Here is an 18,042-nt window from a genome sequence, read left to right as displayed (position 1 = left end):
CAGGAGAAGTCATTGGATGATTTTACCCGTCGAAAAAGGACTTAAAATTATGCCTCAGCTCAAAAAATACTGAATGGATTTTTATGCAGTTATCACCAATAGATAGTGTGATAATTGATCAAAGTTGGTCTACTAGGGATAACACGTGGGTGTAAGCTAGGAATATTGCAATCTCATCGAATCATAAAGAGTAAATGAAAATCGGTAAGGCGACCTTTCCACCAGAGACGTCTTAGCTACGTTGCTGTGAATGGGTTTGGCTTCCACCAATTATATCCATTGGATGGCTGCCCTATGGAAAAATGCGTGCTACGGATGGCTGCCCTACTATTGATACATCGCATACTCAAGCTGCGAAACTTACTCGCACAGTTACATAGCTTAGTATCAGTGGAAAGGGTCACATCGTTTCACCGCTTAGGTATTACATCATTGCAGCATAGCTATGCTGTATGCAGCTACATAGCCCATCTCTTGTCGAAAAGCATCCTTAGTACCAGATAATGGCTCCTAAACATTTGACGACTGCAAATTGTATGCCACAGATCATATCAGTCAAAACCTTTTATACACAGAACCCAATTGAGTCAAAATAAAAAAGCCCCATAGAATTATACATAAGGAAAAACATTAATAGCCAAAAAATCAAAAAGCACTCACGCGTGTGCGGAATCTTCCAAGAGTAGGTATTTGTAAAAAGTATAATTGTTGGCTTGTGTAAGAAGTTATATAGTACTAACTCCATACAGCGTATGTATTAAACTTATTATATGTATTATACTAAGTAAAAGCCCGTTGTTTTCCGATTTCCAAAAAAAACCTTTGCCCATATTTTTTTGTTAATCACGAATACACACATGCCAGTGTAAGCTTTATATCTAAAAAATTGCGAAATGTTCCATACTAACTTCCACCCCCTCCTCTTCCTCTATTTTAGAAAACTGAGGGGTTAGAAAGTAGTGTATAAGTATATCACTCAGTATATAAATTAGATAATAAGGTACGATGGGGTTGACGTATCCATTTGGATAAAAAACCCCTTAAATAATAAAGAAAAAAAAAAGTAGGTATATCACTCTCCAACACCCTAACTAACTTTACCCATAACACATTTCATAAACTTCCTCCGTTGCGACATGTAAAAACAAACACACTATCCCATTTATAGTATTAAGTATTGACTATGTGATAACATAACATGACGTCACGCCTATTAATCAGCAAGAATATAGACAGAAATGCTTGATATTATTATATGGTCATTATTAAAAAAACAAATTAACAATACCACAACACCCTGTTTTATAGTTTGCGAAAACCTCCGCTATGTGTTAAATGTTACTCTTACTTTCTTTCAGACGAAAAGCGATAAGCAAGTGCAGTGTAATTGAATTGCTGCGGACTGTTTGGCTGGGCTCCGGCTCGAAAAGCAGAAATAGGAATCGGCTAGTTTTTAGTCAGTAAGAGTCTGACACTTCCTCTCGCCTCGCTCAAGGCGGGAGAAGATATTGAATGACTTTACACCCTTAAAAATATAAATAAAAAAACAGTGTAGTGGAATTAAGACAAACCCTCTTATATATAAGAGACCCGTAGTTGAGCACAGGCTGATGATAATTATTGATGTTGAGTTATAAAGATACCTAAGCATACGGACTTTGTACCAAAGATTGACCATTGAGCTCATTTCGGGGTTTTTACTTTAAAGTATTCGTGGGAAACTGTTCGTAGGTCTCAATGGTCGAGTGAAGATAATACTTGCGATGTGAAAAATAATAAATTAAGGTTTACAAAGGAATGACCTTTAGGGTTTAATAATACCTATAGGTACTGCTAGCAGGTAACAATGGACATCTTCAAATGTATTTATAAACGATAAAATAAAGGTAATGACCCAAACCTCATGTAGTACTTATAAACGATAAATTAAAGTCAATAACCTCATATACTTTATTTCCAAAAAAAAGGATAAGAAGGAGTATTGAGTAATAAGGATCATAAAGCGATATACTTAGGAATTACATAAAAATACTTTTTGTTATAGGTCATTGGCATTTAGATCGCATTAATGCTTCGCCTGAACAAATCATATTTCATCTTCTATAGGGTCTCTTGTTAAAAGATAAGGAACAAATTAATCAATGAAGAAATAAAAACAATACATGCGACTGTCTCCCATGGGGGTAGGCAGAGACAATGGATGGAACGCCAATTCCTAAATCTTACATTTACTCTTTCGCTTCATCAACAGTTATCAGTCTTTTCTTGCATGTTCGTCCGTGAATGGTACTTTTAAATACAATAATCAAAACAAAACAAACAGCTGTCCATAACCAACCTACTTCCTTTTTGTAATATTCCTATATTAATGATTATTTATTAGTTATACATATATTAGCATCGTCCACAATACGTAATTATAACTTTACTGTTTATTTTTATTTTAATAAAATCTCTATATATATACTATTTATAGACTGGCTTCTATTTATAACTTCGTGTTCGTATATAATTATTTATTTTGATACATGACACTTCCTCACATATTTTAAGATCTATATATAGACTTGTCGGAATACATCGATCAGAACTAAATTCAACTCCTTGCAGTCAATATTACGTAATGCATATACAAACACACCAATACAAGAGATTGTCAACGTAAGAAATTATTAAATAATAGATTTTCTTCAAGAAAAGTAAATTCTATAGTGAAGTACACATGAGTCCCTTCAGAATTTACCCTGGACTTCCACAAATAATTCAAGACCAGAATGATCCAAATCAGTCCAACCGTTTTTTTGTTATAGTAAAACTTACGGCAATTTATTTTTATATGTATATTGTATATGTTATTAGTATTATTACGTAAATGCATTGAACCATTATCGTATAGGACGAGTTGATAGGTTCCATCCAAAGACATTTACATAATTATTATAAGTACAACTCATATGTATTAATGGAATTCAATTTCACATTAATTCTGATGTATAAGTAATATACAATATAGTTACATAACTAATGACATAGGTATTCCTAGTACAGCTCAAACTCAAACTTAAACACAAATTATTTATTGCTCCTTAAATGAGGAATACCTATGGGTAGTTCATGGTTAAGGTCAAAAGACTACCAAGGTATATTGTTCCGATTAAAATAACTGTGGAAAAATATACGTAAGAATATGGGATTCATTACCGGAACTAAATTCGTCGAATTAGTATGGAAATCATAATCTCTTAATGATAAAGAATCAAAATATTATAATCTTCCAAAATCCTACAAAAACAAAAATAACACTTCCGCAACACCGAAAAGTTTCCACTAGAAACGCGAATCATGACTAATCCAAATAATTTAATTAAAAACAAAATGGATACATATGTATTATGTATGCGTGTGTCTCTTATCAGTTGTCTAATCAATTTAGTTTTAGATCAAAAGTTAAAGTTTCCACTATAAAGATGAATATAATCTAAGTAACTTAATTTAAAACAAAATGGACACAAATATACATATATATATGTTTTTGTGTCATATCACTTGTCGAATCTGTTTAGTTTTAGATTAAAAAGGTTAAAAAAATAATTTGTAATATATAGAAGGAATAAAAATAAAAGAACTGTGTTTAAAAGCAGACTTCAATTAACCAAAAACAGATGATCCACGAGTGCAAAGTTCATCAAGCCCAAAAATGGTGACATGGTGCATGTCGATAGTAAAAAAAAAATAGAAATACGTTAGTTTTGGCGTGAGGAAAAAAGACATTTGTCAATTGATGGATTGGACTAAAACTTTTTACTAAAACACTCTAAAATGTGTTATGCATTATATAAAAATAAGTCGAGTTTTCCTTCCTGATGCTATAACTCCAGAACGCATGAACCGATTTCCACGCTCGGGCTCCGTGAGGTTGGAGGCAAAGAAAATTCAGGAAAAAATCAAGAGAAAAGTAGGATAACAGGGAAAATCATTGGTGGCGAAACGAACTCCGCCGGGTTTGCAAGTATAACTTATAAAATGAAAGTAAAAACGCTATTTATTATATAACAGTTCAACACATAAATAAACACATCAGCTCCAATGAACCTTGTTCGGGCAAGCTGCACGTTGCTCTTGAACTTGCAACACCATTCAGTATAACAAATGCCAAGGTTACCACGACCGATATATCTAGATATATGTAAGCTAATCTATGTCACTATATACCTTGGTGATTCTAGTTTCTAGTCTAATTACCGACTCCACAAAAAGGAGGTGGTACTTATTTTTAATAACATTTTCTTTAAAATGTTCCAACTAATATTATAAATGTGAAAGTTTGTTTGTTTGGATGTTTGTCAGGCAATCACATTGAAACTACTGAACGGATTTTGGTGAAATTTTATATACAGACAGGATATAAGCTGACTCTGTAAAGAAATTGTAAACATGTATTTTTTTTAAAGAGTAACGATTGATTCTTCTTCATTCGAAGCTAGACTTTTGAACGACCTATCTTCACTGACGGACAGACTGTCAGACCATTATTTATTTATTTGTTGCCATATAAAAAGGTACCTATGGTTGGTTTAAGTTATTTACAGTTTAATTCGAATGAAAATGATTTGTCTTTGACTTTCACTTGTAAGCTAGAATACTATGACTTTCACTTGTTATCCAACGGGAACGCGTACGAAGTTGCTCACAGAAGCTAGTCAGCCATATTCGATACATCGTTTTTCTAATCTCCTGAAGTGTGATAAGAGCCGCGATTATGGCAGGTAATTTAATAATAGTTCGGTCTGTAGACTTGGTTACAAAAAAGAGAATCAGTTTAAGCGATGTAAGCGACATTTTTTATATACATACATATTCGGACTCACGGAAATTTTCTGCATTGAATGACATATATATCGCAAAAAATTACTCTTAGATTAATCAGCCTCTCAATAATATTTTTAAAAACTAGCAACCAAAAACGTGACCTATTTTTAAATTCACTTTTAACCAAACCACCTTTTTAATTACATTATTATCTAGACAATTATATTTCCACAGAAAATCTACATTTGCATGTCCGAATGTATTTGCGTCAATGCTTTTTTACCTTCTAATTATACTTATCTAAGTTTTGTGTTATTGTTTTGATTTCAGCACATTTAACGGGGGGGGGGGGAGCAACCGGCTCCAGGGTAAGATTTGCCTTCAACAGATTTTTGTTAAGCCTTTAACTGCCATTAGAAAACTGTTGAAGGCAAATCCTCCACTAACGTAGGTCACCAGTAACCTACGTGCAGTTAACGTGTTAACAGACAAAATCTTGAATCTTGAAAGGTTTGTAGTTGCAATTTTTAACTCCTGGATATTACAAAGTGTTGTGTAATTTTCAATTAATAATGTTGCAAATATTATTATTATACCTGAAGCAAGTATGTAACTCTACCTACCATTTTCAAAATTCTAGTTTTTGAAGGTCAGACTGGTAATTGCATCTATTAAGTATATTTTTAAAAATTCGCCTAAACTTGTTGTGATATTGATATTATATAAGGCGTTCTAAAAGTATCTGCCACGGCTTTAATGGGAGGTAGGGTTGTGTTTGTAGATTACAATAGTAAATATCAATTAATCGAATACTGTGAAGTAAGAAAATAATCTAATACAGTTTTATTCCAGGAAAATATAACATTTCCGTCGCTTGTTCGACAAGATTTTCTCAAAAAAGTCACAAGAACACTATAGATATAAATAGAATAAACATATATACTACGTAGGTACTTTATTTAGTGAAGTCAGGAACTAATATTAAAAAAATAAGAGCAAAGTTTGCAAAAAACCTCCCGAGCCTACAAAAACATCTTGCTAGGAAAATTCCAAGACTAATTTCATTCGACTAGGATTAACCGGCATTGATTTGACGTCATTGTACCACAAATACTCCATAACATTGATACCTTTGCATAATTTGCGGTTATAGCTACAACAGCTGATTGGCTAGTTTATATTATGAGACCACGAGTCTACCTTTTTTTACATGTGTAATAATATTATGTACAGGTATGTTTTTAAATATTATATAACAAATATGTCGTGGTGGCCCAGAGGTTTGAGACGCCTGACATTTCGATAGTCTTCGCATAATGCCCTGTATTCGTATTAGGAATTAGGATCAAATTCATTTGACAATTATCTTCAAATGACTGAAAGCATTTGCAAGCAAATGTCGGGACACCGACTTCACCAAAGACCGCTAGGCGGTTTCATGTCAGGAAGACGATGGACTACTTGTTGGAATAACCTAGAAATTAGAGGCATATGAAATTATTATACAGGCCAAAATAAAATAAATTAATATTCATTATTCAATAATTTCTTATAATTCAAAAAGTATATCTATTGCAATTTGCGCAAAAACTTCTTTGTGTCAATTAACATAACATGTCTCAAGAATTAGGAACTATTTTTGTAACGAGATTGCAAAAAACTCAAAAGAGAACACACAAGACACATATTCTTCTGGTCTGGTATTATTTTTTGTTTTGTTATACATACATATATGTTATATATATCGTTGTCAGAAGTGATCCTCTCCTTCCTAGTCGCCTTGGATGGTACAATAATGTCAGAAACTTGTCACGTACAAACACTAATCGACCAATTTATTAACTGAAGGTTGCCGAAACTTTAACAAATCATTTTCGAATAGTTCCGTAACTACAATACAATGAAAATACTGAAACTGAGGATATTGAAATTGAAAGTCTGTAATTTCTATAATAAGCTATTGAAACGTATGAACAGCCCCAATATTGAATATCTAGAATTAGTCTGGTAAATACTTAGGTATTTATTTGTGCCTACCTCGTTGGTCGAGTGGTTGCAAGTGCGACTGCCGGACAAGTTTACGTTTAAGCTTACTGACATTATAACTAAAAAGGTGTATATAGGTAGGTTATATTAAATACTTAGTACGTGGAACATTACAATATGAACATCTGCTCTTTGTATTTGCTTCATGATAAAAACTGACATAATTTGCCATGTCATGTTAGAAAAACGGAGACTTTAGACCAACTCTAGGCATTTGTTTATTTACTTTAATTGCTTCGTGAGTTTTTGTATGTTTGGGACAATACTTGATATGCCTTGTTTGTTTAATGGTTGATTGTAGCGCCTGTGGGTAGCTTTTTTATGGTATAAGCCGATAAACGAGCAGACATATCACCTGATGATAAGTAATCGCCGCCGCCCATGGATACCTGAAACACCAGAGGCATTACAAGTGCATTGCAGACCTTTGGAGGCGATTGAACGATTCAGAAACGTTTCTTTCAACATTGTAAGCTTAAGGACAAAGAAAAAAATTGTTTAAGTCTTTGACTGCCAATAGAAAACTGTTGAAGGCAAATCCTACGCTAACGTCGGTCACCGGAGACCACCACGGCGTTCAATGTGTTAAATAATAGTTATTTTAAATACAATAACTATCCAAACACAGAGCTGTTGGTATCACTTCACCAGATTACAGCCTTTAGTCATTAAGACTTGCATTAGACATAACAACAACCACACCATTAATTCCATTTTATATGTAAAACATTATTATATGGAAATATTCTCAGCGTAGGTGACAGGAGTAGTCTATGAGGATACAATTAAGATGCATTAAATAAGGATGTGTTATTATACCTTATTAAGTATTAAACTAAAATTATTTCCTTGATCATATTTACATCGGTATCCTTACGTACTAGAAAACAAAGACTTCTTATTGTGTCCGTCTGTTCGCGATAAACTTGAAAATTACTAACCAAGTATTCATGCTGCTGTCGCCAATGAAATGAAAAGCTTGGGAAAAATTTTATTCGATAGAGTTTAGTGTTTTAGATTTTAAAAATGTTTAACTCCTATAGTGAGATTTGTTACGATATGAATGGTACAGTCAGTACAGGGCTCATTAAATTGGCATATAGGTGTATCGACCAGATTGGCGAAATATTAAAAAAGTACCCTTAAGAGATGAACAAGCATGAATGATGATGACTGTTGATGAAGCGAAAGAAGAATATAAGATTTGTAGCAATTGGCATTTTATTGTCTCTACCTACCCCCATGGGAGACAGGCGTGGTAATGCATGTATGTATGTATGTATAAGTTACGTACCCATACATATCTTTTATTTTTAAAGTCTGTGTCACTCGCCTTCATAATAATATGATGATAGGTGCAAGTTTCCTACATATTAAACTTAAGATACATTGTAGATATAATTAGTTGGTAACATATTAATAAACTAACTTAGTATATAGCTCGATGAGAATACCAGACTTATTAATACACAGTTTATGTTATAATTAAACTTAATCCTTTGCGTCATTGTGATCGACATGATAATTGTATTGTAGGTTGCGTCAGGTCAAGACTCATATATGTTGTATACATATATAGGTAGGTATATTAAGATACTTACTTTATTATATTTTCTAATGTATGTATAGGAAAATATATTAAGATCCTTACTTTATTATATTGTCTACTTATTGCAAATGCAAGAGTGTGTTTGTTTATTTATTTTTTGGTCTGTCTTTCTTTCATGTCACAACGGCCGCTCCGTTAATAGAAAAGTACTTAATGTTTCGTTGTTCTTATGTGGTAGTAACTCAGGGTTTATCTAAGGGCTGATTTTGTAGGAAAATTTTCGTTGATATTATCGCTTCTCAAGGGGAATACGTCAAGTAGTTATAAGTCTCTCTATTTAAGACCCTCTATTTGTGAAGATTAAATCCGAATCATAATTTTAACTCTAACAAAAAGCGAACAGTTCGCAGTCTGTTGCCCTTCAGAAGATTATAAAAATATGTAGCAGAATCATTTTTATGAAGCAATCATTATTCTCTATTTATAATTTAGTACAGAAAAACTCATACAAATAACAAGAGGCCTGCCTAATAAAAATAATATTGACAAAAAACTTGCAACTATAATCTAAACCTACTACGGATGTAATAAATAGGCCTAATATTATGTAAGCCATTGTTTTTGTTCAAATAATAAAAAAAAACTTTTTGGCACATCGTGGTTATAATTGGAAGTTAGAGTATATAGAAAAAATGCGTCATACGCATGTACAGGGTGACTTAAAACGTATTCTCTCATAGTCATAGATTAAGGAGATGAGATTATTATGTAATTATACATCATAGAACAATTCATTTAGACAGAGTCAATTTATTCTACGTTTATTTGAAATCTGTCATGATTGTAGGTACATTTTATAATAAATTAAGTATAGATACCTAATATAAATAAAAAAACTCATTTGACGAGTTTATTTTTGCGTCTTGGAGTTTTTAATTAAGTCACTTTAAAACTAACACTGAAATATTTTAGTAAGAGTTTATTTCTGCTCATTCATCATCATCATCATCAGCTGAGAGACGTCCACTGCTGAACAAAGGCCTCCCCCTTCTCCTTCTGCTTATTATCCATCGAAAACATAATCTATTCTACAACACCATACGAGATTATACTTTAGTAACACTCTGTATACTAATTTTATATAAAAAAGTTACTTATTGCAAAGTTCTTTAAATATTTTCCCATAACGGAATGCTTATGTTTTGCTAATTATATACATATGTGTATAAATATGTTATGTGTTATTGTGTAACGCATACCAGAACCTACCAGTTGCCATTTCCTGTTGTGGTGGGATTTTTAAATTTTGTTGCTATACAATTAATTTACAATAGAAACATCTAGACTACCTCGCTGGTCGTGAAATCCGACTATCCAAGTCTCTAGTTGGGTAAAGATGTAATGCGAATTTTTGTTTTAAAATGTATAAATATCAATGCTTTCCGGCCAAAACTTAAGTTTTTTTTGCGATATTGAGAGTGTAACTTATATATCTTTGGATGTAGAAAATAGCTGATTTGAAATATGTATGTAACTTAAATTCGCAAAAAAATGTTGCTTAAGCCTCTTTTGGCTGGAAGGGATCGACAACCAGGTAGTCTAACTTAACTTTATTATAATAAAATTATGAAAGGAAATGCGGAGATAATCTTGAATCTAAGGTACTCTTTTCCCACTTCGGGTAGTAATATAATGTAAATTATGCGACTTGAGAATCAAAACCAATACCTCATACTAGACAACCGAAACGACATCTACCCATATGCACCTGATACAATACATGATCACAAAATCATTCAAATCTCATTTAGTTCCCGACATCAAAAATAGATGGCGTTAAACTATAAATATTTCCTTGCTTAACCTTTGCGCAGACGCCTACTATTTCGCGTTGAGTTAAAATGTAAAGAAGTGGATAATGTAAAATGATTTGACCTTTCTCCTGTTTGCTGTGATGTTGTCATGGTTTAATAGAAATTGTCATGTAGGCTACTTCCTGCGTCAGATTCTAATTCCAAATTGTTAAACTGCTCCTTCATAACTGGCTAATTTTAAGTACAAAGAAAAACAATTTCTATCTAAATGTTATAATGTCTATCTATCACATTTTATACTAACGAATAGGGCTGTATAAAAACCTCACACAAGTTTTTTTAAGTATTTTTTTTTTAAATACTCTATCAGACACAAACCAAAGTGCAACAATAAAAAAAGACATTAAGAAATGAAACAAAGTGACCTAATCCACAATCTGCTAATTAAAACAAATTATATTGTAATCACCTAATAACCGTTTATTGGTATGATAAACAAACAAACGATAACGAAGTGCAGCGTAGATAAATTGTGACCCCTGAGTCGACAGGAGCGAGGGATCCGCAGCACGCCCCATTCATCATTCAGTACACACACTTCCATCTTTGAATCAAGATGTGGTTACATAAAGTGCTCCTGTTCTCATTGTTCCTCACAGTTTTCGGTCAAGGTCTGTGCTGCCATTTATTCCACCATTTTTATCTATTACGTGATTTTTATCTGTCTCATTAATACTTCCTTCCGTATTTCCATTTATCTTGTCCCTTTCATCTGTGTTTTGTTACATATGTGGAAGTTTGATTTTGTGATGTGTTACTACAGTGTTAAAGTTTATTTTTCTAGTTTGTGTCGTTTATGTGTGTAATAAATAACACGTGTTTGAAACTTGAGCTGCATTGATACGCAAAGCGATTGCGAAGCCCTTTGTTTGTTAGAAACTTAAAATCGCGTTATTCTTAGTTTTATTTAATTAAATGTAACTAGAATGTAGATGAATATATTTATCAAATATCTAGATAATTATCATATTTGATCCATTAATGTATCTTCCAATAGAAAAAGAAACTATTAAAATCCATTTACGTAACATAGAAATTTTATTAGAGCACATTCTTCGTACAATATGACTATTAATAACTAGATATCACTTTAGTAAACATATATGACCGATTAATAGATTATCTTTCACAATGAATGAACGCGATGACTATGACATTACAGATGACACGGAAGAAGATACAACTGATGCTGAGAAATTAGCAGAAGGAGAGAAGAAACTAAGTGAAAATGTTCTGGCGATACTCGAACACTTCAAACAGCCGGATCCTGTGGGTCTACCAGGAGCTGCTATACCCGACCCGTACCCTGTACCAGACATGAAGCAGTCCTTATCGTTTGGTACCCTCTACTTCAAGAACACGGCTGTGTACGGCATTAGCAAGTTCCGTATTCTCTATGTCAATGCTGAAATTGGAGCAATGGAGGTAAAATAAGTTGATATTATAATAATTGGTGCAAACATAGATAACGTACTATGAAGTCACTCGATAGACTCATTGATCTATCATATTATTATTCGCAAAAGATGATAAGGCCTAAAGTTAACTAGATACATCGTGTGCATTGAATTATTTAAAGTATCTTTTTAGTAAAGTTGAAAGTTCTACTCTCGTCACATTATTTTTAATAAATGAAACGTCCTACTCTAGATCATCACATTAGCTATCTACTTTTGTAGTATAAGTAAACTAAAACAAACTTTAATTTTTCAAATTTTGTTCAACAGTGGACGTGTTCCGGCTAATGATGATGATGATGAAACTAAATTATTCTAAACATATTTCCAGGTCCACGCAGCGATGACAATAGATGTACTTCAAGCTCGCGGTAACTACACAATGTCGACTTGGCTGAACAGAGCGCAGGGGCCATTCACAGTCGACGTCACTGGTCTGAAGATCATAGCAAGAGCGACACTTGGCGTGGAACGTGATGGCAAACTACGAGCACAAGACATTGTCATAGACCTCAGCTTCAGTACTATAGCTGTGAACTTTGAGAATTTAGGCTTCTTCGGCGGAATGTTCCAAGGAATTATCAACACTGTTGGTAACTTCCTCTTCGATTCCATCAAGCCATATGTTTTGAAAGAAGCTTACACTAAAGTTAGAGCCGAAATCAACACTAGGCTGGATGCAGTCGCTGGAGATATGCAGTTCCCCAACTCCATTTCTCCACTAGACATGGTGATCATTGACGTCCGGAAAAAGGTACGAGACATGCATCTTGATCCTTATAAAATGAAGGACTATAACGCCACAGTGAGTGTCTTCACAGTCTCCTTAACCAATACTTGGATCACTGGTATATCTGCATTCCAAAGAGTTGGGAATATAACTTTCCAATTGGAAAATAATACTGCCATCGCAGACTTTGATATTGGTACACAGAGGCTTGAAGGCAGGACTCAATGGGACATTTCTGCTATTGGTGGATTGTTGTCTAGAGCTGGAACAGCATCGTTCTCTGTGGAATATATCAGTGCTAGAATAATATTGGCTCAGCCACTGGACACAACGAAGAAGCCAGTATTCAGGGACATAGACTTAGAAGTAGGAAATATTCAAGTTCGTTGGAACGGAGCTGGTACTATCGATTACGTCATTGAGTTCACAGTCAACGTTTTACCGAATCTACTGAGATATCAGATAATGGATGCCATAGAAGGTCCCTTGAGAGAGAGAGTGCAACAGGAACTTGATAAGCTTAATGTTGAGGAGATGATTAAAGAAGAGCTGCCAAGACTCGACGCGATGCAAGGGTCAGGGTTTAAACTATCAGATTTCAAAGAATCCGTCACAGAAAAAGCACCATTTGACGAAGATGAATTCTTTAACTTTTAAACTTGCAAAACTTTAAAATAAGATTTCATATTTCATAAATTGTCATCTACTTATTTATTAAATAAATTAAATTGAATAAATCGTTTAGTGCCATATTTAATTGCATAAAACAGTTATTGAAAACCATATAATAGATATGTATAATTGCGTCTGAGCATCAAGAGATGGCGTTTTTATCAACTATGATTGGTGAACATGTACAAGTTAATCTATGCTCCGTAGAGTATCTGCTTTAAATTATCATTAGTCATTAATAGTAGTTAAACAAATACATTAATTAGTTTACAAAAACATATTGACGACAATTTAAAAATAATTACTTCGAGTAGATATTATTTAGTGAGCATAAACTCTACCATTATTTAGAATAAAAAGTTTATAATTATGTCGTTGTAAATAAGATGATTCATTCCTGATAAGATGGATAAACCTCGGAAAAACCTGCTAAGACTTTGGTAACAATTAAAGATAAACATTGATTACAAGATGATTATAATAATTGAGTGAAATCAGATCGGAATATTGGATATATCTGAAGAAATTAGGAATATATTTGTCCGAAGTGCCTACAAGAAAAACCACAGCAAAGAAACATACGTACAACAGTAAGTTGAAGTACCTACTTAACTATAACTAACATGTGAGTAATTCTTACATTGGATTTTTTTATTTATCTAATTGGACAGATAGTTTTATGTATGTGGAAATAGGTGGAACAACAGATAATATTAAGTAGTGAGAGAACTTTGAGAAACAACAGAAAGAAAGAACCATTTTCTTACTTTTACATTTTAAACTTATACAACTACACAGATATTTATATAAACACGTTTTCATCACCACTTCATCACCCATTACGGGCATCGAACCCTAAACTTTAAGACGCTCGACACAGTCGTCATACAAACGAGCCAACGACTATAAATCACGGATTGAATTACAATCACGTAAGTATTACGAAATTAAAGCAATAAATTTTTGAAACTATCTTTGCGTCTGGGAACTAAAATAATAGACAGATCGTGAACTGTCGTCGTCGAACGTGACTTACATAGAAAAGGTAAGAACTGCTTCATTCGTTTACAAGTTTTTTTTTACTTAACTAAGTTTACTTATAAGATAAAGTACATATAGGTATATTGTCATCTACTCAGTATTCCCACTTTTTATACACAGCCACACATAGTCAATAAAACAATTTTAAGGCATGTTCAATTAAAATATTTCTACTTATTAACCAGAAAAGCAATGCTTACTTACAATCGTCATCGCCCTATCAGCCACATCACGTCCACTGCTGAACACAGGACTCCTCCAATGATTTCCAGATCAACTGACAACATTACAATGCTTGATAATTCCAAAATTTTATGCCCAAATGGTGTTTGTGTAGTCTGCAACTAGATCCCTCAACTATGATCACATTTTGACCACTGTACAAATTGCTGTTAAGTTAAACATTACCCAGTAAACGAACAAACGGCCCTCACTTTAATAAAACTAATGATATTAAGAGCAAAAGAATCCGAAATGATTAAACAGGAAACCCGTAGAGTATTGATAAATGGCTACGTAGAACTGATAAGGATTGACCCCTGACTTGAGTATGAATAACGAAACAATATTCGGCTGTTTTTTACTCAGTGGTACATAAGTCAGGGAACATGTGGCTGCAAAAGTTTATAGTTATATTCTGTTTAATAATTGTCGCGGCATCAGGCCAAGGTGTGTTCAACAAAGTGTACATATTTATTAGTGAAGCTAAAGTTATATTTGCCGTTAATGAGTAATCAAACTTTGGTGTTTCTTGTCTTAATAATATTTTGGTCTTAGTGCCCTTGTTCTATTCTGACGGTGTCGTCTTGTCGTGTGTGATGAGTCAATATTGAAATTTTTCTGCGCATTCGTTTGACGTGGTTTAAGTTTTTACTGTTGAGGATTGATAAACAAAAAATCTGATTAAGAAGTCTTCAAAAAGACACTTTTAATGATTTCTATAAATAGTTACGAAAACGATTTTTGTATGGCCACAAAAACTTACAGTGTTCACCATATTACCTACGGAAGAAACATTAATCTAGCTATAAACAAACAATGTAATAGTAGTCCAAATATATTTCCAGATGATACGGAAGAAGACATTTCAACGGAGAGCGAGAAATTGGCACAAGGAGAGAAAAAGTTGAGCGACAATATCCTGATGATGCTAGAACATTTTAGGCAACCAGACCCTGTAGGTCTACCAGGTGACGTCATACCAGACCCTTGTCCTGTGGCAGACATGAAGCAGTCTCTACAACTAGGCACGCTGTACCTGACCAATACAAAGGTCCACGGTCTTAGTAAACTCAGAATCTTACATGTGAATGCTGAAGTCGAAGATCTTGTGGTAAGTCTTAATTTATAAATATCCTTTCTTCCGTAACTTGTCATTTACATCAAAGGTGACTACTCAAACGATGTATAAATATCACTACGTAGTACTCGTATATCTGTGAGCCCTGTCCCTGTAAATGAAAATGACATATACAATGTATGTTCTAATACATAACTAAACAAATAATAAATCATTGGTAACATTATTCCAGGTTGAAGCAGCATTAAGGATAGATGCCTTGCAAGCTCGAGGCAACTACTCGATATCATCATGGTTCGGTTCTTCAAGGGGACCGTTCACAGTCGACATCACAGGCCTGAAAATATTGGCAAAGGCTAATGTCGGTGTAGAAATAGACGGAAAGCTACGAGCCCAAGACATCCACGTCGACCTAAGCTTCAGCAAAATAGCCACCAACTTCGAAAACTTAGGCTTCCTTGGAGGTATGTTGCAGAGCATTATTAACACTGGAGGTGCTTCCATCTTTGACTCAAGTATGCCAGCTATCCTCAAGGAAGCCTATCCTAAAGCTAGAGCTGAAATCAATGCTAAACTTGAAGAAGTCGCTGGCGATTTACAATTCCCCAACTCCATTTCTCCTCTGGACATGGTGATCATCGACGTTAGGAAAAAAATAAGCGACATGAAGTTAGACCCGTACAAGATCAAAGATAACAACACTACAATGAGTATATTCACTATTTCTTTGGCTAACACCTGGGTGACTGGAATATCTTCTTTCCAAAGAGTTGGTAATATAACTTTGAAGATGGAAAACAATACAGCTATAGCAGACTTTGAGGTTGGTACACAAAAGTTGGAAGGAAGAACTCAGTGGGATGTGTCGGCAGTGAGTGGACTTGTGTCTAGAGCGGGTACGGCGGCGTTTTCTATAGAGTACTTTGGTGCCAGGGTGATACTGGCACAGCCGCTGGACACCAGGAAAGCTCCCACATTAAGGGACATAGATCTCGATATAGGTAACATCCAAGTTCGCTTCGACGGTGCAGGCACTCTGGACTACGTGATTGAATTTGCAATAAACGTTATTCCTAATCTTCTAAGATACCAGATAATGAATGCTTTCGAAGGACCTTTGAGGGAAAGAATTCAGCAGGAACTGACCAAGGTAAATGTGGATGAGCTGATCAAACAAGAGTTACCAAAACTTGATCAAATGCAAGAGACAGGCTTCAAGCTATCAGCTCTAAGAGGGCCAGAGAATGCTAATGTGAAGTATGATGAAGACGAGTTCTTTAACTTTTAAACGTAGCTTTGTACCATATATGTATATGTATAATGTATATCTACCGTATAGTCCACAATGAAGTTCCTACCTATAGCTTTTTTTTTCAATAAAATATAAGCACTTGTCCAATGACACATCTCCAATGAATTCTATTGTTTATATTGAATCATCATCTTGCTGATAAGTATACGAGTATGTATAATTACGCATAATAAATAATTAATTAAAATGTTAATTCAAAACAAATACATTTATGAAGAAATATTCCACTTGTTTTGTTTTTTCTTTCAATAAAAATTAACGGCTAATGCGAAACTTTATGGTTAAGTTCGATTTACAAAAATAAATAAACCATAAAAAAGTAAAGTTATTTTTTATGCGTCTGCTGCCAGTCTTCCGGCATTTTTAAATTCAAAATGAATTGCAGAAATGAAAAATAAATAAAAAGCAATTCAGAGCAAGAGTGTATGACCGACATATTCCTCATCACGAATGCACTCAAACCGGTAGTAACGGTATCGAGATTCGATTCGGTTGTATCGAGAATCATTTCGGAAAATCGATTAATTTCAAACGGACAAAGAAGCAATATAATAAGTAATATGTAATATTATAGTGTATTTTATCTCTCTATTCTCGGATACGTAGTTACTATGTTTTTGTTAGGATAGGTTCTTTTTCTATCTCTTTGACTGAATATTGGTGTAACATTGTTCTCACATAATAATTAAACCAACGAAACAATGTATTGCGAACCTGATTGAAAAAGAGTAACTTATTGAGATTCTTACTCATTCTTCTCCATAGTAATCTACACTTTGGAACGAGCAAGTAGCTTAACTAGAGGACTGACAGACGGAGAGATATTTTTAAAATTATTTATTTTTTATTTTGTTTTATTTTATTTATTTGGCTCACCAACAATTGATTTATATTTTGCTTTGACGTTCGAAAGTGCCTTTCTGGTCTATTTGAAATAAATAATGTTGATTTTGACTTTAACTAGGGTGCTTACATATCGATAGCGATCCGTACAGATTTGTCTGTACCAAAAACCTGTTTCTTTGTGTAAACACCTTTATTGTTTAATTCATCCTCAAGAGCCGAGGGGAATTTACTGAAAGGGCCTCTACAAAAGAGAGTTAAACCTTAAACCTTACTCATTTCTTATAACAATGTTATTTTTATTATCTTGGAACATCTCAATTTATTCCCTAAGTGTCTGGGCATGTCATAAGTTACGCCTCGGCCGTTCACTTCACGTTTAATTCAAATTCATCACACGATAACACAA

The 18,042-nt window shown here is 33.8% G+C and overlaps 2 protein-coding genes across 2 annotated transcripts; both read left to right on the top strand.

Annotated features, from left to right (window-relative positions):
- The first annotated feature begins 10,731 nt into the window (after positions 1-10,731).
- On the top strand, positions 10,732-13,205 carry LOC118262187 (uncharacterized). The gene is made up of 3 exons (XM_035573343.2): positions 10,732-10,889; positions 11,441-11,703; positions 12,067-13,205. Exons 1-3 carry the CDS (start codon positions 10,835-10,837, stop codon positions 13,120-13,122), a joined length of 1,374 nt encoding a protein of 457 aa, XP_035429236.2. The 5' UTR covers positions 10,732-10,834; the 3' UTR covers positions 13,123-13,205.
- A 1,486-nt stretch (positions 13,206-14,691) lies between these two features.
- On the top strand, positions 14,692-17,012 carry LOC118262185 (uncharacterized). The gene is made up of 3 exons (XM_035573341.2): positions 14,692-14,847; positions 15,246-15,511; positions 15,711-17,012. Exons 1-3 carry the CDS (start codon positions 14,787-14,789, stop codon positions 16,764-16,766), a joined length of 1,383 nt encoding a protein of 460 aa, XP_035429234.2. The 5' UTR covers positions 14,692-14,786; the 3' UTR covers positions 16,767-17,012.
- Positions 17,013-18,042: the final 1,030 nt, after the last annotated feature.

This window comes from Spodoptera frugiperda, chromosome 12 (assembly GCF_023101765.2).
Source record: "Spodoptera frugiperda isolate SF20-4 chromosome 12, AGI-APGP_CSIRO_Sfru_2.0, whole genome shotgun sequence".
NCBI lineage: Eukaryota > Metazoa > Arthropoda > Insecta > Lepidoptera > Noctuidae > Spodoptera > Spodoptera frugiperda.
This window is presented reverse-complemented; position numbering and strand designations above follow the sequence as displayed.

Coding starts and splice junctions, on each gene's coding strand:
- LOC118262185 (XM_035573341.2), top strand. CDS start 14,787: ATGTGGCTGCAAAAGTTTATAGTTATATTCTGTTTAATAATTGTCGCG. Junction 14,848..15,245: donor TGTCGCGGCATCAGGCCAAG/GTGTGTTCAACA, acceptor ATATATTTCCAG/ATGATACGGAAGAAGACATT. Junction 15,512..15,710: donor CTGAAGTCGAAGATCTTGTG/GTAAGTCTTAAT, acceptor ACATTATTCCAG/GTTGAAGCAGCATTAAGGAT.
- LOC118262187 (XM_035573343.2), top strand. CDS start 10,835: ATGTGGTTACATAAAGTGCTCCTGTTCTCATTGTTCCTCACAGTTTTC. Junction 10,890..11,440: donor CCTCACAGTTTTCGGTCAAG/GTCTGTGCTGCC, acceptor ATGACATTACAG/ATGACACGGAAGAAGATACA. Junction 11,704..12,066: donor CTGAAATTGGAGCAATGGAG/GTAAAATAAGTT, acceptor ACATATTTCCAG/GTCCACGCAGCGATGACAAT.